The sequence below is a fragment of the Oryza glaberrima genome, chromosome 11 (genome assembly GCF_000147395.1).
Source record: "Oryza glaberrima chromosome 11, OglaRS2, whole genome shotgun sequence".
Classification (NCBI taxonomy): Eukaryota; Viridiplantae; Streptophyta; class Magnoliopsida; order Poales; family Poaceae; genus Oryza; species Oryza glaberrima.
Genome location: NC_068336.1, coordinates 25,926,155 through 25,951,834, shown reverse-complemented (window position 1 = coordinate 25,951,834; position 25,680 = coordinate 25,926,155). Strand labels below are relative to the sequence as shown.

Genomic DNA, 25,680 nt, shown 5'->3' with positions numbered 1-25,680 from the left:
TTGATTATACAACCATCTTTGTTGATTTGGACAAGAGAAATCTATTATTTGTGCGGGCCTCATCTGTACAGCAGCAGTGGTCGTTCGACTCGCCGTCGCACAGGCCTCCGTTGAACCCCTTGATTTGGCAGTCACTCATGCACTTGTTCATATCGCAATTTACAAGGACCACGCACGAATCCATTTCTCCATATCCACCTATATATATGCACATGTAAAATACATATTTTTAAAGGAAAAATCATTATATTGTTAATGACCCCGGCTTTTACAGAGAGCCGAAATAGTTCATACAGAAAATGTAAAATGCATATATACTTGTCAGGCTATATATCAGATTATTCCAGCATCATTGATCACTAATCATTTTATGCAAAAGAGAACAAATTAAACTGTTTTTGTATTTGGATGTGATGGAGAAATTCAATCGAGAGGTGTATATATATATATATATATATGTATACCTTGTGTAGTATGACCGGATGAGAAATTTACGGTGGCCATCACCATAAGAGATGTGAACAAGAACACTGCTGCAGCCTTCTTGTTGAGAATTTGCGCCATGATGAGATGAGATGAGATGAGGGGAGATCCTTTTGACAAGGAAGCTACTGCATATGCTGACTACTACCTGGCCCCTAGCTTCATTTTGCAGCTGTTTATATAGAGTCACAAGAGCAAATCTTGGATGATTCATTAGTAAATTACCTCCATTATTATGCATTAATGACGTGTGTGAGGTTTCATTAATGACCGTTTCTCAAATTTATTGCATGAGTATATCGTTTCAATTAATTATTTTTCTATATCATTTTACCTATGTCGTCGTTTAGTGTCCACCTCTACCAGCGCAAAATATTAGTGTTCAAACAGGCCTTAATGTACCCATGGGGTTTGAAGCAAAAGCCCATGAGGGTATGAAGCATGTCAAGCTACCAGTGCAGCCCACGACAAAGGCCCAATGTTTACATGCAAACCTCATTCCTTTTTCAGGTCAGAATATTCCTTTTTTTTTTGTTTCAGCCAGAAATAAGAAAATACAAGCAGCACATCATACTTTCATTTTCATGATGGAAATTTATTGACCAGCAGTTCAATCACATTTTTACACCAACTATAAATTGTTGCAGAACCTGAAGCACCATAGATATATTCAATTCAACCGTAAACATATACTCCCTCCGTTTCAAAATGTTTGACACCGTTGACTTTTTAAGTACATGTTTGACCGCTCGTCTTATTCAAAAAAATTGTGAAATATGTAAAACTATATGTGTACATGAAAGTATATTTAACAATGAATTAAATGATATGAAAAGAATAAATAATTACTTAAATTTTTTGAATAAGACGAATGGTCAAACACGTACTAAAAAGTCAACGGTGTCAAACATTTTGAAACGGAGGGAGTAGAAGCAAAGGGTAATTGATCACTGGGTATACACTGATGCTATTCCTAATACAGAAGAAGAAATGGATGCAAAGGATATATACTCCCTCCGTTTCGTTTTATTTGTCGCTGCCAGTACAGACCGAAAACATCCATTTTATTTGACGCTCTAGTACATCTCCACCTGCTATCCTACGCGAAATTCCATCCTTGCCCCTCGCACCCTCCCCATCCGTAAGGCCGCAACCCAGTCTTCGGCGGCGCCGGCGCAGCATGGCGACCTCGGCCTCGCGTGCGATGGCGACTTTCCGTCATGGCCTTGGCTCTGGCCTCCCGCAGCTCTGCACCATCTTGTCATTCTCACGTCTGCGGGGCTGGGGATGCTGGCTGGCGTGGTGATGCCGAACAAGAGCAGCAGCAACAGCAGCAGGACGTCGTCGTCGTCGTTGCCGGCGGCGGCGTTGCTGCAGTGGGGGCGCCGACGTCCGCGCCGCAGTGCGCGGCGTGCGTCGGGACGGGGCGGGAGGAGTGCCGCCTGTGCACGCGGTGGTCTGACTCCCGGGGTGACTGCTCCGTGCGCTGGTGTGGCGGGCGCCCTGCCGGAGCTGCGGCGGGTCAGGCACCGGACGCCGTGCTCCCGTCCGCGTCTCCTTCGCATCGCCACGGTGACTGGGTCGATCGGAAGCTATCGCTGTAGCCTCATTTCAGTCTGAAAGAATCTTCTTGTTTTCATTTTCATTCTAAAAGTAAGAGCTGGGCTCTGAGATGGTCAATCTTGCACAAACAAGCCATTGGCATCATGCTAACTGACCACTGCATGCCAGGGATGACAGCTTATGATCTTCTCAAAGCAGGTGATTGAAGTGAAGCATAAAACTTCTACTCCTACAGGCTGCATATACATTCACTGAAAGTTCTGAAAGTAGCAAGAAGATTAACATGCATAAGCCCGAAGGTTTAGACGGATTATGCCGTCAAATTAAACAATGAAGCAGTCTATTTCATGCCCAGAGAGGAGGAATAAGGGGAATCTTGCGACATCTCACAAGGCAGACAAGAAAGAGAGGCTCCCTTATCCTCACGCCGCATCACATCATATACAAAAAAAAAAGAGAGAGAAGAGGAATCAAGAAACGGGCATGAGGAGAAGCAGAAATCACCACCTTGGGGTTGAGGTTGTCGACGGCGACGCTGGGAGCAGCCATGGCGGCGAAAGCACCAAGAAGAGAGAGAGATTCAGTAGCAAGCAGCGTTGACGGGCTGGGTTTTGTTGATGGCAAGCAGCCTTGTTCCGCCTCCCTGGCGGCGGAGGTCGGAGAGGAGGCCGCCCACCGCGGAGGCGGAGGTCGGAGGGGAGGCCGCCCACCGCGGAGGCGTTGCGGGCGTGCGCGTCGGAGGCCCGGTCGACATCGTCGGCGTTGCAATTTCTTTCGGGATTTCTGCGTTGACGAGAAGAAGGCACAGGGGCAAATACGTAATTTCACAGCTTCCTTAATTTTCACGGCTTTGTCGGAAACGTCAAACATAACGAATCGGAGGGAGTATATTTCATTCGCTCATATACCACAAGAGAGCGTTGAATCACTGCTGCACAACGCTCACTGTGGTTGCCATCAATTTGGCATAGTCCTTCCTAATCTTCTTCAGTGTCACGACCACATCGCTCATCGCCGTCCTTTGCTCGGGGGAGTGAGTCGAACAGAGCAAGCCCAGCTCGAACACTGGCACAAGGAAGCCATGCATGTTACCTGCGGCGGCTACACGATACACCAACCCACTGGCAGAACGGCGTGCCGACGGTCCAGTTGCCGGCAAGGTGAAGGATGTTGTTAGGATCAGAGAGCTGGGCTTTCAAGGCAAGCAGTGCAGAGAGGTCGGTGTCGCTGCTGTTGCTCCTGCTCGGACCTAGAGAGGAAACAGCAGCAGCAGCAGCAGCCACAGTGGATGAAGTGATCAAGAACAACACAACGGATATGCATAATATTGGAGATGCAAACTCCATGTTTGGGCTCTGATGCATTGCCAAGATGATGGTGGGGATGATCAGCTTGAGATTTACTCCATCCGTCCCTTAATATAAGGGATTTTGAGTTTTTGTTTGTATTATTTGACCACTCACCTTATTTAAAAAATTTATGTAAATATATAAAATGAAAAGTTGTGCTTAAAGTACTTTGGATAATAAAGAAAATCACAAAAAAAATAAATAATAATTTTAAATTTTTTTAATAAGACGAGTGATCAAACAATGCAAGATAAAACTCAAAATCCCTTATATTATAGGACGGATGAAGTATTTAGCTCTCCATTCCACTGTGCATGTATGCTGCATCCAACCATCTATCACCTTCAACATCCAAGACTTTGACTATCAGTCAACCTAATGTCAACAATTGCAGGAAACTACATTATGAACTTTTTTTTTTTTGGAATACGCAAAAGATTGCGCACTTTTGTATTAAGAGACTATAAATCTTATCTAGCTCCTCTACTGTTCCCATTTTAAAAGGGGGTAAATGAGACATTTAGTGCAGGAATCAGTGCCGGGGAGAATGATGTTTTTACTTGTAGCCGCATCGATCATCTAGGGAACCTGCACTGCAACCAGAGGGCCAGGAGCACAGATCCGCCATGCTCACGCGCCGCCGGAGGAGGCAGCCGGCGGCCACCGCAGCGGTCCTCAGAAAGGACCATTTTGGAAATACTACTACTCATAGCGATCAAAATCGGGTGTTGTTTTGTAAATTTCAGTACCGAAAATTAATATTGGTTAAGTAAAGGAACCTTGATGAAAAGAGGTTAAGGATTACGATTTGTATAGTTGGGTAATGGGTACCAATCTGAGCCGTTGGTTCTTGTCGCCGGAGACGGAGAGGAGTTCGCCGCCGCCGCCGCGGGCTCCCTGTCCTACCCAGGACTCGGCCACCGCTCCCATCTCCTCGTCCATCTCCAGTTCCTCCACCAACTGCTCATGCCGCCCCAACCTCTTGGCTCTGGCCAGCTGCAAGTCGCCGCCAAGATCCAGGACCCCCTCGACGCTGCCGGGCGCGCCGGAGTTGGCTGAGTGGCGACGCAGCCTGCGGGCTGCTCCGCCGCTTCCACCCGCAACCCAAGCCGCTTATGCTGCTTCAATCTCGGAGGAAGGAAGGATTTCAGGGTAATGATCTCTGCGAAACCCCATGAAAATATGTGCTTTTACTGAACTCCAGTGCTCACTTGAACCATCTCATATCTAACATCTACACATTGCTTGATCTCTTCATCTACTAGATATCTTTGTTCTTAGTAATGATTATCGCTTGGACTGTTGCGTTCCATTTCCCATTGGGTAGTGTTCGTTGTTCTCTCCATTTCTGTGTTGTCAAAAAAAAAACAAAATTGTGCAAATTGGAAAGAGGATATGAGGAAGACTATATATCCTACTCCCTCCGCCCCATAAAAAACGAATCTAGGACCGGATGTAATATATTCTAGTATTATGAATCTAGACATATGTATATCCAGATTCGTAGTACTAGGATGTGTCACATCCGGTACTAGGTTGGTTTTTTATGGGACGGAGGGAGTATGGGCTATGAACAGAGCCGACATGTCAGGCAACCAGTGAAGTCCATGTCTTTAATGTCCAATGTTTGCACCCAAACTTGATTACTTTTCTAGGTTTACAATGTTCTTTTTTCTATTATTATTATTTTCACCTGAAAGTAAGCACATTCAAGCAGCATCCATCATTTACTCCCATTTTTACAATGCTAATTCATGAAGCAGCAGATCAGTCATACATGTACACCAATCAAATATTGTGCAACTAACGAACAGAAGAAATATGTTCATATTCGACCATAATAAAGATATAGAGGCAAAGATTAATCGATCACTGGACATGTTGCTGATGCTGTTCTCTTGTTATTCTTAATGCAGAAGCAGAAATGGCCACAGAGGACAATTCATTCTTTCGTATATGCGGGCAGGGCCACGCTCCCTGCTGTTGATATCGATTTGACATAGTCCTTCCTAATCTTCTTCAGTGTCACAACCACGTCACTCATCACCATCCTTTGCTCTGGGGAGTCGGCTGAACAAAGCAAGCCCAGCTCGAACACTGGCACAAGGAAGCCATGCAAGCTACTGGGAGAAGAGCAATCTTGTAAAAGTCGGGTGTCCAGTACATGGACAAGCTCTACCGGAAACGCCTGGTAAACCCACTGCCTTATATTCAGTTCCCCCACAAACATAGCATCTGTGGGTCTCTTCCCAGTGAACACTTCGAGTAGCATGATCCCGTAGCTGAACACATCACTCTTTCGTGATGCTTTTCCGAGAGCACCATATTCTGCAGGAATAAAATTGATTAATGCTCAATTGCTCATTGACTGAACGATACAAAAATCATGAAAATACCACTACTTTGAGCAAGAGTACAGAATCTGCTAGTACCTGGTGCCATGTACCCAACTGTTCCTGGCATACTCGCAGAGATCATGGAGCTGTCATCACCTAACAATAACCTTGCAATGCCAAAGTCCGATACATGTGCAGTCATATCATCGTCAAGTAGCACGTTGCTAGGCTTCAAATCACAGTGTAGGACCACTTCATGGTGCTCATGATGCAGGTATTCCATTGCCATTGAAACATCTAGCATAATGTCCACCCTCTCAAGGAAACCTAATTGCATTCTTCCTTCAGAGTGCAGGAGTGCTTCTAGGCTACCATTGGGCATGTACTCTAGAATAAGTGCTCTGAAGTCTAGGTTGGTACAAGTGTTCAATATCTTTATCAAGTTCCGATGTCTAGCCATTCGAAGCACATGACACTCCGTATCAAAGCTTCTCATGGCATGTTCCAGATGTTGGTGTATAACTTTTATGGCAACCACCAAACCGCTACTCAGCTGACCCTTATAAACTTTTCCAAAGCTTCCAGTCCCCAACATGTTATCATAACTGAAATTATCAGTAGCACGGACAAGCTCATGGTAGGAGAGTAATCTGTTGCTGATCATGTCAACCATACCAGAAGAAATCATTTGATGCTTCTTAACTTTCATTCGGATGACTACATATAGGCTGAAAGCAAAAGCTCCAACTACTATGGTTATAGCAGGGAGCAGATATTTTAGCATGCGACCATTTCTTTTGGGAGAGGTTGTTTGGCATGATGGAAGTCGTAAACGTGCAACACCACATAACCCTGAATTCCCCACCAAGGATTGCAATGTGATATTTGAGAATACACCCCCTTTTGGTATCTGACCATGCAGATTGTTGAAAGACAAGTTCAAGCTAATAAGTATGGTAAAATTGGCTAGATACTTGGGGATGGTACCAGAAATATTATTATGGGATAGATCCAAAGTCTGCAAGCTAGTTAGCTCACCAAGAGAATCTGGAATTGAATCATCGAATGAATTAACAGATAGGTTCAAGTAGGATATCATTTGAAGTTGCCCAATCGAATTTGGGATGCTACCAGTAAAGCGATTGGTAGAGAGATCTATGCTGTTAATTTGCTTCATATTGCCTATATCAACCGGCAACACATCACTGAAAAAGTTATGAGATAGGTCTAACTGGATAAGGCTAGAAAGATGAAATATGCTCGGTGGTACAGTTGATGATAATTGGTTATTTGATAGTACTAGGTGCTCTAACTTGGTGAGGTTGCCCATGTCCTTTGGTATGGAGCCAGATAATTTGTTGCTTTGAAGGAATAGCTTTTCAGCATTCTTTAGCATTCCGGCATTTGATGGGACAGAGCCAGCCAGGCTATTTCCACTGAGATCAAGCCACCGGAGATTCACCATTTCCATGATTGATTCTGGTATTGTACTATGGAATTGATTATCCGAAAGTGCTAGCACCATGAGGCCAGTTAAATTCGAAATGGTAGACGGAATTTCACCACCTAACTTGTTTCCAGCTACAACAAATGACTGCAGTGTGCTTGACAGGTTACCTACATAGTCTGGGAGGTTTCCAGTGAAATAATTAGAGTCAACTCGAAGGAAAGAGAGCTTTCTACAGTTGGAAACAGTAGAAAGGAATTCAAGATCCCCCTGTAGGTGGTTTTCCGCAATATTTAATCCCCGTAGCGAGTTCATGTTACCAACTGTTGCTGGTACTAATCCATCCAACATGTTTCCCATCAATAGCAGGTATGATAATGCAGAAAGGTTGCCAATAGAAGCAGGAATGGGTCCTGTTAGTTGATTCATTGAAAGATGCAACTCTGAAAGTTGGCTTAGGTGTCGAATGTCAGCCGGTATGGGTCCTGTTAGGTTGCATGATGCGAGATCTAGGACACTCAGCATGGTGAGGTTGCCAAGTGCAGCAGGGATCGGACCAGCATCAAGTTGATTCCCTCCCAAGGAGACGATATTGAGATTCGTCAGTTTGCCCAGCCATGGTGGGAAAGCACCTTGGAATAAATTATCAGGCAGGCCAAGAACTTGGAGGTACTGGCATGCTGCAAGCCCTACTGGAATTGGACCAGTGAAATCATTTCTAGTGATGGAGAACCATTGCAGAGCTGGGAGGTTGAAACTTGCGTTGCCAGGGAGAGGACCAGTTAAGCCGTTCAAGCCAAGAGCTAAAGCACGCAGCGTAGACATGTTAAAGATGGCTGGTGGCACTGGGCCTGTGAGATTATTGACTTGCAGGACGAGAGTCTGTAGTATTGGCAAGGAGCCAATGCAACCAGGTATTGGTCCGGACAGGCTGTTGTTACCAATGTTGAGATAAGTTAGCAAATGTGTATTGTTGAATAGATTGTTTGGTATCAAGCCAGTGAGGTAGTTCCTACGGAGATTAATACTACTAAGGTTCTGCAGGTTCTGCAGATCTGCTGGGATTGGACCAGATAGACTGTTAAACTGGAGATCAAGAACTTGAAGCCTCGTGAGTTTCCCTATGGTAGCTGGGATGCTACCTGACAGAGTGTTATAGCCAAGCTCAAGTATCTCGAGGCGATGAAGCCTTCTTATATCATCCGGGACTGACCCCGTGAGGCCGGTGTTGGTGAGGTTGAGGATAGAGAGGAAAGAGAGGTTACCGAGTTGAGGGCTGAGCTCTCCTAGCAAAGGAGTGTCCCGCAGATCTAGGGCAGTGACGCGCTGCCGGTGGTGGCTGCAAGAGACACCCACCCATCGGCAGAATGGCGTGCCGACTGTCCAATTGCCGCCAAGGATGCCGAGAGGATCACTCAGCTGCGCTTGGAAAGCCAGCAGTGCAGCAAGGTCGGTTTCGCTGCCGTTGCTCTTGCTCGGACCCGGTGGAGAAGCAGCACTCACAGTGGACAGAGCAATCAACAGCACAATGTATATCCAAACTAGCAATCCAAGCGCCATGTCTGAGCTCTTATGCATTGGCACGACAGGAATAATCAGCTTGAGGTTAATTTATTTAGCTCTCCATTCCATTGTGAATGCATGCATCTGGTTCTTTCTAAATCTAAGATGTTGACTATTGGTCAACCTGACATGAACAAGTCCAACTGTCCAAGCATGCATGATGATTTTTCCTTCCCTAGTCTAAAAGCATATGGGCGCATGCAACTTTTTCCCTTTCCCACTTGTGACTAACCAAGACCTTGATAGATACAGGACAAATAGCTAGCTTGTCATATGAGTCAAATATCTCACTGTTGACCAATTAATCATGTGCAATACTGCAACTTTAAAGGGACTAGAAACTAGTAGCTAGGCAAATTTCTGAAATACTATCAAGATACAGCAAGGACTTGATGCTATAAATGGTTGCTGGTAACAATCCAGCCAGCTGGAGTTTCAAAAAAAAAAAAAAATCCAGCCAGCTGATTTGTACACTCCGAGCTAAAAGATCACACCTGGGATTGGCCCAACAATGTAGTTTCCACCTAAGGGAATGGAATCTTGAGACGGGACGCTTACCTAACCTTGCGTGTTTGCTTAGCAAGTTACTCATATTTAGTTTCTTTATCTAGCTCGGTGTTTACACTCTGCGGCATATGTGCCTTCCCCAAATTTTATTTTTTCCTGTTCTATATGAACCTTGTTTTGGGTTTTCTTTATTAAGCTGGATTGAATATCATTGATTTCGGAAAATGATGGCACAGGCTCCCAGTGGAATAAGACTAACCGGTCAAATTGTTCTCTTCAGTAGACTTGATTTGTGTTGCCTGAGATTGGAGCTCCATGGTGATTAAAGTCGTGGCTACTGCAAGGCAGGTAACCTTGAGCTAATGGTGAATTTTGGGCAAAACACCATTATGGTCCTGCTTTATTTAACTTGCATTATTTTATTTATTACTAGTTCATTTCACTTTATAATTGCAAACCTCATGTAGGCAAAACGCCGAACCCTTTGCAAATAGGGGATAGAGAGAAAATGAACAGAGTTGAGATGAAAAATTTCAAAAATACAGAAATCGAGGCAACAGAGATTAGCATATTGATCAGATACTAAATCAGGAAATCAAGAAATACACCTGAATTGCTGTGGAGGCTGAGTACTCCCCTCTTTGCACCGGCCAGCTTCAAGTTGCTGACAAGATCCAGGAATCAGAACACAATGAAGTGCTGGTGCCCAACCTCCTCGGTGTTGGTGCAGCACACGACCCGGAGTTGGTGGAGTTGTTGCGTGCATGAGTGCATCCACCAGCAGCTGAAGCTGCTAGGCTGCTTCACTCTCTGAAGAAGGATTTCAAGGTAAATGATCTCCGCGAACTCATTGAAAATGCGTGCTTTATTTGAACTCGTAAGCTGATTTGAACCACCTCATCTTTCTCCACATCCTAGTTATGATATTTAATATGGGTAGTTCTTCATGAAGTCTTGTGATTTTTTCTCTGGAAGCTTCACTTTCTCTATTGCCATTCTCACTTACATATACATGGGATGGGCCCTCTTCAATAGATGGGCCAGCACACAAGACACACACACACAACTAGTCTATTTACAGCCCAACACTCCCCCTCAAGATGGGTGATAGATATCTATCATACCCATCTTGTCACATGAACAATTACACTCTTTAACACCTAAGCCCTTTGTTAAACAATCAGCAACTTGTCCACCAGACGTTACAAATCCTAATTCCAACACTCCCTCGTCCAGTTTTTCCTTGATAAAGAAACGATCTATCTCCACATGCTTTGTTCTATCATGTTGGACTGGATTATTAGCAATGTTAATAGCTGACTTATTATCACACAATAGCTTCATGGGAGTGTTCTCCAAAATTTTCAGCTCAACTAGAAGATTTCTTAACCACAACAACTCACTTAAACTCGCTGCCATTGCCCTGTATTCTGCTTCAGCAGTTGAGCGAGACACTACGGATTGTTTCTTGCTTCTCCAAGATACCAAGTTGCCACCAACATAAACACAATAGCCTGAAGTTGACCTTCTATCATCAAGACAGCTAGCCCAATCTGCATCACAATACCCTTCTATCTTAAGATGTCCATTTTTCTTGAACCATAAGCCTTTGCCTGGACTTCCCTTCAGATATCTCAAGATTCTATACACCGCCTCCATATGACCACTTCTTGGATCATGCATATATCGACTCACCATACTGACAGCATATGTTATGTCAGGTCGTGTATGACATAGATATATCAGTCTTCCCACCAATCTTTGGTATCTTTCCCTATTCACTGGATCTCCAGACTCCGCACATAACTTATGATTTTGATCAATTGGTGTAGAGACTGGGTGACATCCAAGCATACCTGTTTCACTAAGCAAGTCCAATACATATTTTCGCTGTGAAATAACTATCCCTCTAGGAGATCTTGCAATTTCAATACCCAGAAAATATCTCAACTGGCCTAGGTCCTTGACCTCAAATTCTTTGCTTAGATTCCGTTTCAACCTAGTTATCTCCAAGCAATCATTTCCAGTGATAATCATATCATCAACATAGACAGCAAGAATGGTTATATGATCTCCACTATGATGATAGAAAACTGTATGATCTCCATTACATTGCTTATAGTCCATAGCACACATTGCACGCCTAAACCGATCAAACCATGCTCTTGGTGACTGTTTAAGACCATACAAAGATTTCTTCAATCTCAACACCTTTCCTTTAGTTTGTGAAGTGGCAAATCCAGGTGGGACATCCATATACACCTCTTCTTGAAGATCTCCATGTAAGAATGCATTCTTGACATCTAACTGATGCAATGGCCAATCAAAATTAGCTGCACAAGATATAAGAGTTCTTACCGTGCTCATCTTTGCTACTGGTGCAAAAGTTTCATCATAATCAATTCCATATGTTTGACTATATCCCTTAGCCACCAACCTTGCTTTGTATCTTTCCACCTTTCCATCAGGATTTTGCTTTACTGTATAAACCCACTTACAGTTGACAATTTTCTTCCCTTCAGGAAATGGTACAAGATCTCATGTTTTGTTCTTTTCAAGAGCCTCTAGTTCATCTAGCATAGCTTGATGCCACCTTGGATCTTGCTTTGCTTCTCTCCAATCCTTTGGGATTTGCACTGAATCTAGTGATGCTACAAAGGCCTTATATGTGGATGACAAGGAGTCATAGGAAACATAGTTGGATATATTATTTTCATCATCACCCTCATCTTGAGCTTCAAAACCATACCTTAGTGGAGGTTTACCTGCATTGCTTCTCACACTCTTTCTAATGGCAATTGGTAAGTCAGATTCTTCTCTAACTTCCTCTTCTTCTCCCCCTGACTCCAAAGATCCTTGCTCACGGCTTACATCTTCCTCTACCTGATTATCCTCTTCAACTTGTTGGATTACTGGACACCTTGTTCTCCTTGTGTATCCTTGAAGATTTTTCTCTTCATGTGGCTTCCTCCATTCTTTCTCCTGTGCAACAGGACCACCCATGGGACATGGAATTGAACCAACCACAAGCTTTTCCTTCTTTGGTTGTTCATCTCCCTTTGGACCCAATATTTCATCTTTCATTTGGTGACCATCATGACCACTAGTTGAATCATCAAGATCAATGAATAAAGAACTTAAATCTGTCTTCTCACCATAGAATGGGACAGATTCTCTAAAAGTAACATCCATACTTACAAAGGTTCGTCGTTCTGATGGACTCCAACACTTATACCCCTTCTGGCCAGATGAATAGCCTACAAAGATGCATTTGACAGCCCGAGGATCAAGTTTTCCAATGGAAGGTCTATGATCTCTAACAAAACAAGTACAACCAAACACTTTTGGTGGAACAACAAATTTATTCTTTCCAAATATCATCTCACATGGTGTCTTCATTCCAAGTATTCTTGATGGTGTGCGGTTGATAAGATAAGTTGCTGTCATTACTGCCTCACTCCACAAGAATTTAGGTACATTCATAGTATACATCAATGAGCGGGCTGTCTCTAAGAGATGACGGTTTTTCCTCTCAGCCACCCTATTTTGTGGAGGAGTATCAGGACAAGAAGTTTGATGCAATATTCCTTCTGATGAAAGAAAGCTACTAAATTCATTGTTTATATACTCCCCTCCATTATCAGTTCTAATAAACTGGACCCGAGCATTAAAATGATTTTTAATGTATGCATAGAAATTTAGAAAACATTTAAGCACCTCATCCTTATGTCTCATAAGATATAACCATGTCATGCGAGAGTAGCAATCAATAAAGGTAACAAAATACTTCATTCCACTCATAGAGACCACAGGTGAAGTCCAAACATCTGAGTGAATTAGCATAAATGGTAACATACTCCGGAGTCCTCTACTCACATATGATGTTCTTGTATGTTTTCCATACTCACATGCATCACATACTAACTTATGTTTATCCACTCTATTTAGTTCTGCTGGGAACATCTTACTCATAGTTTCAAAAGATATGTGCCCCAGTCGACAATGCAAAAGTAATACCTTAGCCTCTTCTTCACTTGTAGAAGCCATCAATGCAAGACATACATCTTCACTTGTCTCCTTTCGATCCAAATACCAAAGTCCATCACACCTGACGCCAATCCCAAGTTTCTTCCCTGTTTCCCTCTCCTGAATTAAACAATTCTCACGATCAAGGGAGACCCGACAATTCATATGATCAACAAGAGAACTTATCGAAACCAAATTCACTGGAAAAGAAGGGACATATAACACTGATGATAAAGTGATTGAAGGAGTACATTGTACTGTACCCTCTCCCTTAACTGGGCATGATGTCCCATCAGCAGTTTGAATTGTTTCTTTTCGTGTAAATGGGTATGGTTTATATGATGCAAATTCTCCACACATACCCGTGACATGTCTAGATGCACCCGAGTCAAGTATCCAATTTGAATGAGAACTATTGATAGACATAAATGCTTGGTTTGAGTTACCTGAGGAAGAATGAACAAGATTGGCAACATCAACATTTGTAGATCCAGAACAACCCTCTTCAAGAGTGACCACATTAGCTCTGTGATCACTTCTATACTCATAGCCTCTACCTCTGTTACCTCTACCTGCATAACCTCTTCCACCTCTTGCTCCACCCCTATCACCAAATCTTCCTCTCCCATAACTAGGCTTGCGAGGAGCGCGGCAATCACGTATAAGGTGCCCCATTTCACCACAATTGAAGCACTCCCTGGTCTCTTTACTTTGTGCAACTACATAGGTGGGGCTTGGTGAAGATGGTGTGGCACTAGGCAATACTTTCTTCTTAAGCTCCTCCTGTGCCATAGCTGCAATAGCCTCATCCAAGGTAGGAAGGGTGGTTTGATGAAACATTGCATCCCTTCTTCCTTCAAACTCCGAATTTAAGCCCTTCAAGAACTCAATGACCCTTCTACGCTCAATCCATTTTCTCATTTTTGCTATACAGTCAGGGTGCTCTAACCCAAGAGGATCATAATGATCCAAATCAGACCACAAATGCTTCAATTCAGCAACATATTCTGCAACAGAACGCTCCCCCTGTCTCAAAACACTTATCTTCTCCTGTGCCTCCACCATTAACATCACATTTCCTTCTCCTGAGTAGAGATTAGTAAGAGTTTTCCACATCTCACTTGCACTAGAGATGGTCTCAACAGTTGTAGCAATAGCAGGGATAAGTGAGGTTAACAACCATGCTACTACTAACGAGTTGGTAGTACTCCAAGTCTTCCATTCAACACTTGATATGTTCTCAGGCTCCTTTACCTCCTCGGTAACATATCCTTCTAACCCCTTTGTCTTCAAAATCAATAAAGCTCTTCTTGACCAACTCAAATAATTTTTTACACCCTCCAATTTAATGTCATTTTGCATCAACTCAATTTTTTGCACCGATTCAGTATGAGGAACCACTGCACTACTCGTAGTTGGTGCCTCATTAAACTTCTTTGCAAGCATCTCTACCAATTTACCCATTACTTGTTCCAGTCCCTGATTTTCCCCCATTTTAATCAAGCAATACTTGCAGTAGAAAGTTCCTTATTCTCACCTTCTATAAGTTGTAGCTACTCCAACCAGCAGCAGCTACACAGGCACCAAATCCTCCCTTTTCCTTTCAACAGCAACAGCACAAGCACCTCACCTCCTCTCTGTTTCCTCCCCTTTTTTCCTTTCAACAGCATAAGCACCTCCGTCGCACAGCTCTTCTCTGTCTCCTCTCACAGCACAAGTACCAAATCCAAGCAGCAGCAACAGCGCCAAGCACACTACCAACGCACAGCTCTTCTCTGTCTCCTCTCACAGAACAAGTACCAAATCCAAACAGCAGCAACAGCACAAGCACACTTACTCACTCCTTCCTTCACAAGCACAAGCACACCTAGCACTGCAGCCCTGCTCCCTCCTTCACACCGGCCGCGCTGCAGCAGCCGTCGCCGTCTCTGGCGTCGACGTGGCCTCTCCGCCTCAACCGTCGACGCCGCCGCTCCGCCTCAGCAGTCGACGGGTGCAGCACTCCTCCGCTCACAGCGCCGCCGCCACACGTCCTCCCCAACACCAGCGTCTCCCTCCTCGACGAGCTCCGGCGAGGCTAGGGTTTAGCCGTCGCCAGCCACTAGCCGGTTGGCTCTGATACCATGAAGTCTTGTGATTTTTTCTCTGGAAGCTTCACTTTCTCTATTGCCATTCTCACTTACATATACATGGGATGGGCCCTCTTCAATAGATGGGCCAGCACACAAGACACACACACATAACTAGTCTATTTACAGCCCAACACTTCACTTATCTATCTACCCGTTGGTTGATTGATTCCACTAGTTATTATCAGTGTCCATCAGCAAATAACCACGATTATAGGATGTCTTTCCCCAAAGCTTCACTTTCGCGGTGTCCCTGAGCTAAATACATACAATCGCGATGTCCTGTAGCAAAATTTGCCTTTTAAGTATGGTATTAAAAAACAGGAAAGATGAGAAGATATGGGAGATTGTTAATGTATATGGACCTGTGCAACATGAAAGGAAAGACAATTTTCTTAAGGAAATACTGGAGAAATGTATGAATGCTCATATACCCATCCTTATTGGGAGAGATTTTAATATGGTCAGGTCAGCAAGTGAGAAGTCAAATGAAAATATAAATAGAAGCTGGACTGATAAATTTAATGACTGCATTGCTAAGGCAGAACTTAGAGAGTTACATAGGTTGGGGGGCAAATACACATGAGAAAACTGTGCCTGTTAGGGAAGTGCTGGACAGGGTGCTAGTGTCTTCTTAGTGGGAAATATTGTTTCCTTTGACATTGGTTAGGAGTTTACTGAGAGTGGGCTCTGACCACAACCCATTGGTAGTGGAACTGGAGCCAAGCCTAGAGATTGCAAAAAAACTTCAGATTTGATCCTACTTGGCTGACTCAGGAACGTTTCAAAGAATGGGTGATAGAAAATTAGCCAGAAAGAAGAAAACAATATATTCTGGAGCAATGGAGGTGTCAAGGACCATCCTGAGAAGACTAATGAGAGGTTGGGCACAGGATAGAATGAGTGAGATAAGAAAAAAAAAGAGGTTAATAGAAGAAATAAGCCAGATTGAAAATGCTGCAGATCAGGGTCAAATAGAGTAGGATAAGTGGAAGTTGAGATATCAGTTGGAGAGTCAACTGATGAAGATTTATTATGCTGAAGAGATTTATTGGCAAAGGAGGAGTGGGGAAAACTGGATCCTCGAGGGGATTCAAATACAACTTTAGAACAGCTAATGGGAGGAAGAGGAAGACAACAATCATGTCTCTGGAAAATGAGGAGGGAGAAATCACTGACCAAGAGGACATCAAGAACCACATTTATAGTTTTTACGAAACCCTCTTTGAAGTAGAGTAGACTCCAAAAGTTTTCTTGAGAGGTAACTTTTGGAGTGAGAGGAGGAGATTAGATCAAGAAGACAGTGAACAACTTATTAAACCATTTAGCATGGAGGAAATAGAAGAAGCTCTGAAAGGAATGAAGTCCAACACAACCCCTGGTCTTGAGTGTTTTTCAGTGATCTTCTTTAAACAATTTTGGCCATAAGTAAAAGGACAAATCAAAGAAATGTTAGACATGCTTTTTGAGGGGGAGCTGGACATGTGGAGGCTTAACTATGGGGTTATCACATTAATCCCAAAAGTGACATGCTAATACAATAAAGCAATACAGACCAATTTGTCTGCTTAATATGTGTTTTAAACTGTTGACAAAAATACTGAACAACAGACTAACCAGGATAGCAGAAAAGATCATTAGCCCAAGTCAAACAGCCTTCATTCCAAGGATATACATTTTGGATCGGGTAGTTATTTTACATGAAGTGTTGCATGAGCTAAAGAGTAAGAATCAGAGTGGGATCATCCTGAAACTCGATTTTGAGAAGGCATATTATAAGGTGCAATGGGGTTTTCTCTTTGAGGTAATGCAAAAGAAGGGATTTGATGAAAAATGGATTGGATGGGTCAAGAAAGCAGTTACAAATGGTAGGGTGGCAATTAATATAAATGGAAAAGTAGGATGTTTTTTCCATTGCTTTTTAATTTGGTTGCTGATGCTCTAGCTGAGATGTTTGAGCTGGCAAAGTAAAGTGGGCACCTAGAGGGGCTGGTTCCACACTTGGTACAAGGGGGGTTGACACATCTACAGTATGCAGATGACACAATATTTTTATGGTAAATTCAGAATCTAATATTTTAACTGTGAAACTCTTGTTGTACTGCTATGAGGCTATGTCAGTAATGAGGATCAACTACCAAAAGAGTGAGGTGATAGTGGTGGGGGGAGATGAAGTTGAAACAAAGAGGGTGGCAGATTTTTTTAATTGTCTGGTTGGGAGCTTACCAATCAAGTATTTGGGGGTTCCTATCAGTGAAGGAAAACTGACTGCAACTAATTTAAGTATCCCAGCAAACAAGATTGAAAAGAGGCTAGCAACATGGAAAAGTGGCCATTTGTCATATGGGGGGAGAGCAATCCCTATAAATTTCTGTTTTAGCAGTGTACCAATGTATATGATGGGATTCTATCTCCTTCCAAAGACAACACATCATAAGATGGATAGTTTGAGAGCTAGATTTTTTTGGAAGGATTGGAAAACAAAAGAAAATATCATATGATTAGGTGGGAAGCATTATGTAGGCCCAAGGACCTAGGGGGTTTGGGTTTCATAAACACTAGGGTAATGAATGAAGCCTTGTTGTGCAAGTGGATTTTCAAGATTGAGTCAGGGGGAGATGACCCATGCTGTAGACTTGTCAGAACCAAATACTGTGGTGAGGGAGGTTTTTTCCAATCTACTGACATAGGGGTTTCACAATTTTGGAAGGGGCTGCATGAGGTCAAACATTGGATAAGAGTAGGGAGTAAATACAAAATTGAGAGCGAGAGATCCATCTTTTTCTGGGATGATGTGTGGATAGGAGAAACTCTATTGAAGACTCAATTCCCATATATATATATATAGCATATGTAGGGAGCCAAGGGCGACAGTCTAACATATTTGTACAAATGGGGAGTGGAATATAGAACCAAGAAGAACTCTTGGAGAAGAGGACCATGATGAATGGAATGGATTGTTGGAGATCTTAGGGGATGCTATACTTACAGAAGAAAGGGATGTAATGAGTTGGAGCTTGACTAAATCAGGGAATTTCACTACAAAGTCTTTATATAGGGAAATAATCTCTGGTGGTGTAAGAGATACCAGAATGCAGGAAAATTTGACTATCCCAGTGCCATATGAAATCAGAATTTTCCTGTGGTTGATGGTAAAAGGGAGAATACAGGCAGCCAAACAACTAAAAGCAATGAAATGGCCTGGGGAGGTGTCATGCAAAGTGTGTGGAGGCGAGGAGGATGTGAATCACTTGATTTTTTGCTGTCCACCTTCAAGGTTTCTATGGTGCTGTTTTAGAGATGCCTTGGGTTGGGGGATTACTCCCAGAAACATAAATGGGATGCTAGAGTTGCTTAGGAATCCAGGAAATGCTGATAATATTCCTAATCTTTGTATAATTGCAGCTGGTGTTTGGGTGATTTGGCAAATGAGAAATGATTGGGTGTTTAATAATAATCTTTTGTCGGATGTGATTCAGTTATCTCATAAGGTGATTTCGTTTTTGCAACAGTGGAGACCGCTGGCGCCGAATAAGGTGGAGGAAGGGCTGGAGGTGGCAACAAACTTGCTATATGCCAAAATACAAGAACTTTACAAAGAGAACTGGGGCAGCTGACGATGGTGGCTTTGAAGAAGAGGGTCTGAACTGCATTCAGAAATTCTCTGTCTTTCGTCTTTTTAGGTGGTTATGTGTTTAGATAGTCACTGTGCTTTTGTCTGTAAAACCGGTTTCCCCGGTGTTCTGAACTTTGTATGAACTTGGTTATGTTTTCTATAAAGCTGGGAAATGTGTCTTTTCTCTAAAAATAAAGCTGTCATATAAAGTTGACAAATTTTGCTACAGGACATCGTGATTTTGCGGTTTTAGCGGTAGGATACCGCACAAAATGAGACTTTTAGGGAAAGACACTAACAAAAGTTGAGGAGGCGGCCGCGAACTGCACGGTGTGGAGGCGGCCCAGCTGCTTGGTCTACATGACGAGGTCGTAGGGCGCGGCATTGCGCTTGGCATAGGTGAAGACCTCGTCGTCGTCCGTGTTGCGGAGCGCGCGGATTTGGCCCATAACAGAGTGCGCGGATTCGGTGCCAGCCTCGTCCTTGTTGTGGATTATGGTGGTGCCGTTGCGGATGCGGCGGAGCGCCTCGCCAAGGTCGCGGCAGCCGCAGATGAAGAGGATGCGAAGTTGTGCCTCACCGATGTCCTCCAGGATCTGGGCCTCCACAAAGTGCCCGATGTGGGCCTTGGCCATGACCAGGATGGTGACGACGTGCTTGATGTCGCGGATGAGCACCGGGTCGGACATTTGGGCGACACCGCCTTGCACGCGGATGTCGGCAGGGATGCGCTCCATCGCCGTCGGAGGACGCCATCCTGTGGATCTTGCTTGTGGCGGAGTGATTGGAGTGGTCTGGGCGGCACGATTCACGGTGAGGATGGTGCGGCAAGGTGGTGGCTGACGCGGGGACGACATGGGCGTCAGTCGTGGTGGCGGACTGCATGGGCGACGGAATGGTCTTCGGGCGGCGTGGTGAGGGCGGCAAGGACGACGGCCGACGTGATTCGCGGTAAGGACGGCGTGGGCAGGCTAGCGCTGGCAGGGGCATGGTCGTCGGTATGTCCTTGGCGTGCAGCAAGCGGTAAGGGAGCAGTTGTGAGAGGACGAGGTGGCGTTTGCGGCTGGCGAGGACGGCGTGCGTGGCTTCGTCCGCTAGGCGTAGCGACGCGTCGTCTTGGTGACTGGTGGTGGTAGAGCGGGGATGGAGATGGCATCATCAGCGTGGATGCGGATGGGCGCCGGGGCGGCAAGGACAGCGCGGTGCCACCGGCATGGCCATGGCAGGGGAGGAAGGGGCGCAGGGATAGAGAGAAGAGAGATGAAAGAGCTGATATGGGGCCTAAGGGTATTTTAGAACTTTTACACGATATATCTCCTCTTCAATCAAAAATTATTCTTTTAATAGATGTCGTGTCCACCAGTAAATTTCAACTTTTGTCATTGTCTTCCTCTAAAAGTCACTTCGCACGATGTCCTACAGCTTAAAATTACGAAGTCGATGTTCTATAGTAAAATTTGCATATAAAATTACTCCATCTCATGATGGTAGTATTAGTGCAAAGAGAAAGCAAAGTAGGTGACACATTTCATTATTTCATACGTGACATGTGAGTCTTGAAAGCAACGACTGGAAAATTATTAGTCCAACGAAAATGAAAAATGCCCAAGTCAAGTTTCGGTCTTGCTCCTTTATTTTGTTTACGTATAAATATATATACTTTGCATTTAAAATTTGCTTATAAATATAAATATTTTTGAAGTACAAATTCCACATTCCAATCACCACTTATTTAATTTTTCTTGCTATATTGTCTATCTTAATTAATCAGGTAATGGAAACCGAGGGCATGATGAAAGTATAATTTGACCTTACTTTTAATTTCTCCTAACTCTCAGCAATATTAGTGGGTGGAGTGCGGGAGACTACAGCACTAGTATTAATTAGTGGCCTAGACTAACAGTATAGTAAGCACGTCATGGGGATTTGGAATATAGGCCAGGTTTAGTTCCAAACTTTTTCTTCAAACTTCTAACTTTTCCATCATATCAAAACTTTTCTACTCCCACTAACTTCCAACGTTTTTCTTCGAACTTCTAATTTCAGTCAAACTTTCAATTTTGGTGTGGAAAACACACCCATAGTTTCAGTGCAAACTGCCCCGACGACACGGCGAAATAAATTCCGAGAGAGAATTTTAACAGCCGTACGTCCATACTCTCTCTCTCTCTCTCTATACATCCCCTCAAGAAAAACATACTACTTGAGCTCTAACGATAGTTGCCATGGCTCTTCCTCCTTTCAATTGCATTACACTGTTCTACATCTTCCTAATACTGGCCATCACGGCGGCGGAGTATCACCGGAGCAACGACACCGACCTGGCCGCGCTGCTTGCGTTCAAAGCTGAGCTGCCTGACCCTCATGGCGTCCTTCGCGACGGCTGGAGGGACAATACATCATTCTGCCAGTGGATCGGTGTGTCGTGCAGCCGGCGCCGGCAGCGTGTCACCGCTCTCATCCTGCAAGACACGCCGCTCCAAGGGTCGATCACCCCACACCTCGGTAACCTCTCTTTCCTCGCCGTCCTCAAGCTCACCAACACCAGCCTGACGGGCTCCATTCCAGCTGACCTCGGAAGGTTAGGTTGGGTGAGATATCTCAACCTCCACGACAACACCTTGTCAGGTTCCATTCCACCTATCATGGGAAACCTCACGAGGCTCCAATCTCTTTTCCTTTACAACAATCACCTCTCAGGGCAGATCCCACCCGAGCTGCAAAACTGCATGCGTAATCTCGTGAAGTTGGACCTAGGAGGGAATTACTTGACTGGTCCTATACCAAACTTTTTGTTCAGCAACTCCAGCGTCCTAAGAGTAATTTACTTGGGCAACAACAGCCTATCAGGGCCAATACCGAGCGTGACTGGCTCCTTGCCCATGCTCCAGGTTCTTGTTCTTCAGAATAATGACTTGTCTGGCTCACTACCCCCAACCATCTTCAATATGTCCAGACTTGAAAAAGTGTCTACCAGTGGAAACAATCTGACCGGACATATCCCATTCCCAGATGGAAACCAGAGCTGTAGCCTCCCCATGATTCAGGTGATGGTGCTCTCTTACAACAAATTCACAGGCCGAATTCCACCTGGACTTGCGGCATGCCGGAAACTCCAGGTACTTGATTTGGGTGCAAATCTCCTGGCGGATCGTGTGCCGGAATGGTTAGCACATTTGTCCCAGCTCTACTTCCTCTCTCTAGGGGGAAATAGTGGAAATGACCTTGTCTGTTCAATCCCCGTTGTTCTAAGTAATCTCACCATGCTCACTGTTCTTGACCTGTCATTTTCCAACCTAAACGGAATGATTCCAGTGGAACTGGGAAAGCTAACACAACTGACGTATTTGAGCCTCTCATTTAATCAGCTAGCTGGCCCTTTTCCTACTTCCATCGGAAACTTGACTCAGTTGTCTTTCCTAGATGTAGAAAGGAACCTGCTAACCGGGCCAGTACCAACGACCCTTGGGAACCTCAGATCTCTCTACCACCTTCACATGGGAGAAAATCATCTGCAAGGAAAACTTGACTTCTTTGCCGCTCTTTCCAATTGTTGGCAACTCCAATCCCTCGACATAGGTATGAATTCTCTATCAGGGACTATTCCTGCACATTTTCTTGCAAACCTCTCTAGCAATTTAGTATATTTTTATGCAAGCAATAACAACTTGACAGGCAGTATTCCATCTACCATATCAAATCTCACTAACTTGAATGAAATAAGGCTTGCTGACAACCAAATAAGCGGCGCAATTCCAGATTCTATTGTGCTGATTGAGAACCTACAAGCATTGGAGCTCTCTATAAATAGTATGTCTGGACAAATCCCAGCCCAAATTGGTACCCTAAACAGCATGGTTGAATTATCTCTTGACGACAACAAATTTTCTGGTTCTATCCCTAACGGTATAGGCAACCTAAGCACGTTGCAATACTTATCGCTACCATATAATTGGCTGTCATCAGCTATACCCGCAAGCTTAGTTAATCTTAGTAATCTTCTCCAGCTAAATGTATCTCATAATAACTTAACTGGTGCATTGCCTTCTGATCTAAGTCCCATGAAAGCAATAGGTCTAATAGACATCTCTGCAAACAATTTGGTTGGTAGCCTCCCAACTTCATTTGGACAGCTCACACTGCTAAGCTACTTCAATTTATCCCACAACACATTGAGCGATTCAGTTTCAAACTCCTTCAAAGATCTAATTAGTTTAGCAACATTGGACCTGTCTCATAACAATCTTTCAGATGGTATACCAAAGTACTTTGCCAACTTAACCTATCTTACTCTTTTGAACCTCTCCTTCAATAATCTACAAGGTCAGATACCAAGTGGTGGTATTTTTTCAAACATCACTTTGCAATCTTTAATGGAAATGCTAGACTGTGTGGTGCTCCACGTCTAGGATTTTCTCCATGTCTGGACAAGCCTCACACAACTAGCAAAAAACACTTGGTGAAGTTTTTGCTCCCTGCTGTCATTGTCACATTTGGTTCCATTGCCGTGTTCTTATACCTAATGATTGGAAAGAAAATAAAGAAGCTAGATTTGACAGCTACTTTTAATATAGCTGATGCAATCAGCCATAGGTTAGTGTCATACCAAGAAATTGTTCGTGCCACTGAAAACTTCAACGAAGACAACCTACTTGGAGTTGGAAGTTTTGGCAAAGTTTATAAGGGTCTACTGGAGGATGGCTTGTTGGTTGCAATCAAAATCCTCAACACACAGGTCGAGCGAGCTATGAGGACTTTCGATGCGGAGTGCCATGTTTTGCGGATGGCCAGACATCGCAACTTGATAAAGATATTGAATACCTGTTCGAACTTGGATTTCAGAGCACTGCTGCTTCAGTTCATGCCCAATGGCAGCTTGGACGCATACTTGCACACTGAAAACAGGCCTTGCATTGGATCATTCTTGAAAAGGATGGAGATTATGCTAGATGTTTCAATGGCTATGGAATATCTGCACCATGAGCACTATGAGGTTGTTGTGCACTGTGACTTGAAACCTAGCAATGTGCTATTTGATGAAGAGATGACTGCGCATGTAGCAGATTTTGGCATAGCAAAGTTGCTCTTAGGGGAGGACAACTCAACGGTTTCAGCAAGCATGCCAGGAACAATAGGATACATGGCACCAGGTACTCGCACTTCTCAATCTATATCCACTTACATTTTTTTCCGTGAGTAATAAACATGTGGTTTTTATTTAAGAGTAGTTTTATTATCCTTGAGAAAATACCGGGAGATATCACATTTTAAGTGTAAATTTGGTACTTATAGATACTAGATGCCTTGAGGTAATAAAATTTTTAGTGTAAAATTTAGGTAACTCAAGGTAATTCTCAAGGACCATGAAATTTCTTTTTATTTAATATTGGCAAAACTATTTTGTTTTAAAATCACTCTCACAAAGTACGCACTCATGGGAAAGGCATCACGAAAGAGCGACGTGTTCAGCTTTGGAATCATGTTGCTTGAAGTGTTTACCGGGAAGAGGCCTACAAATCCCATTTTCGTTGGTGGATTGACCCTGAGGAAATGGGTTTCTCAATCTTTTCCAGAGAATCTTAACGATGTTGTAGACGAAAACCTATTGCAAGATGAAGAAACACATCTTTGCTTTGATCACCAGAAGGCTCCCTTGGGATCTTCCTCGGCTAGCAGGAGTAACAGCTTCCTTACGTCAATATTTGAGCTAGGCCTGCTGTGTTCGAGTGAGTCACCTGAGCAAAGGATGGCAATGAATGATGTAGTTTCAAAGCTGAATGGGATCAAGAAGGATTACTCTGCATCAATGCTAGCAATGCAGAGGCTTCGGCAATACTAGATCGACCAGTCTATAATATATACGGCAGTGCGTATGCGTTTCCCGTAGTTCTTCATAGCAAGACTTGGACATCGTTTATTTTCCCAGTCATATCAGGCATGAATCATGATATAGTTTATATTGAAATAGCAAAGTTATGGCTGGCGGCGGCATCATCTTGGCCATGCATCCGTGGTTTCATCCCCAGACAAGATTTCTTATTGAATTTAATAAGAGTAATAGGACTGTGCTTCTTGGTTTGTACTAAATTTACTGATACCAGAGTGACACTGGCTGGTGCTGTCAAACAGATGCATGATGTTGGTCGGATTTGCCACAACTTTATTCCACTTAGTAACAATAGTTTATGTTTCTTTAATCTGCTACAACTGGATTGATCAATCAATGTGTACATCTCATTATTTGAAGGATTAATAACTAGTGATGTTCTGGGGCAGCAGCAGACCTCTGATCCGTTGATGATCGGGTGCAGCAAGGAGAGTGCATATCACTTAAATAATTATGAAAAAAATTAAAAAATTAAGAAGAAATATTAACATATGATATGTCACTCCATAAACATACAACTTAAAATTCAACTTCTACATGTCGTAACGAAAAAACAAATTTGACTGTAAATATAAGTTAAATAAACTGTAGTGTAATTTATTTTTTTCGTTGTGATATGTAAAAGTTAAATTTTAAGTTGCATGTTGTGAAGTGATATATCACATGTTAATATATTTTTTTAAAAAAATTTAACTATTTAAGTGACATACAAACAATGAAGAAAAATCCCCTCGAGAATTTAGAATAATTTCCCAATGCAGCAGCAAGCTCCTC

The 25,680-nt window shown here is 43.4% G+C and overlaps 2 protein-coding genes and 1 pseudogene across 2 annotated transcripts; 1 reads left to right on the top strand and 2 right to left on the bottom strand.

The window, feature by feature from the left end:
* Window positions 1-5,001: 5,001 nt before the first annotated feature.
* LOC127754219 (probable LRR receptor-like serine/threonine-protein kinase At3g47570) lies at window positions 5,002-8,913 on the bottom strand. Its single transcript, XM_052279714.1, has 2 exons — window positions 5,828-8,913; window positions 5,002-5,723 (listed from the first exon to the last, which is right to left on the bottom strand). Exons 1-2 carry the CDS (start codon window positions 8,754-8,756, stop codon window positions 5,338-5,340), a joined length of 3,315 nt encoding a protein of 1,104 aa, XP_052135674.1. The 5' UTR covers window positions 8,757-8,913; the 3' UTR covers window positions 5,002-5,337.
* Window positions 8,914-19,049: 10,136 nt separating this feature from the next.
* On the bottom strand, window positions 19,050-20,231 carry LOC127754225 (probable pyridoxal 5'-phosphate synthase subunit PDX1.1). Its single transcript, XM_052279715.1, has one exon. The coding sequence runs from the start codon at window positions 19,874-19,876 to the stop codon at window positions 19,376-19,378; it is 501 nt and encodes a 166-aa protein (XP_052135675.1). The 5' UTR covers window positions 19,877-20,231; the 3' UTR covers window positions 19,050-19,375.
* A 980-nt stretch (window positions 20,232-21,211) lies between these two features.
* LOC127754222 (probable LRR receptor-like serine/threonine-protein kinase At3g47570) lies at window positions 21,212-25,172 on the top strand (annotated as a pseudogene).
* The last annotated feature ends 508 nt before the right edge of the window (window positions 25,173-25,680 follow it).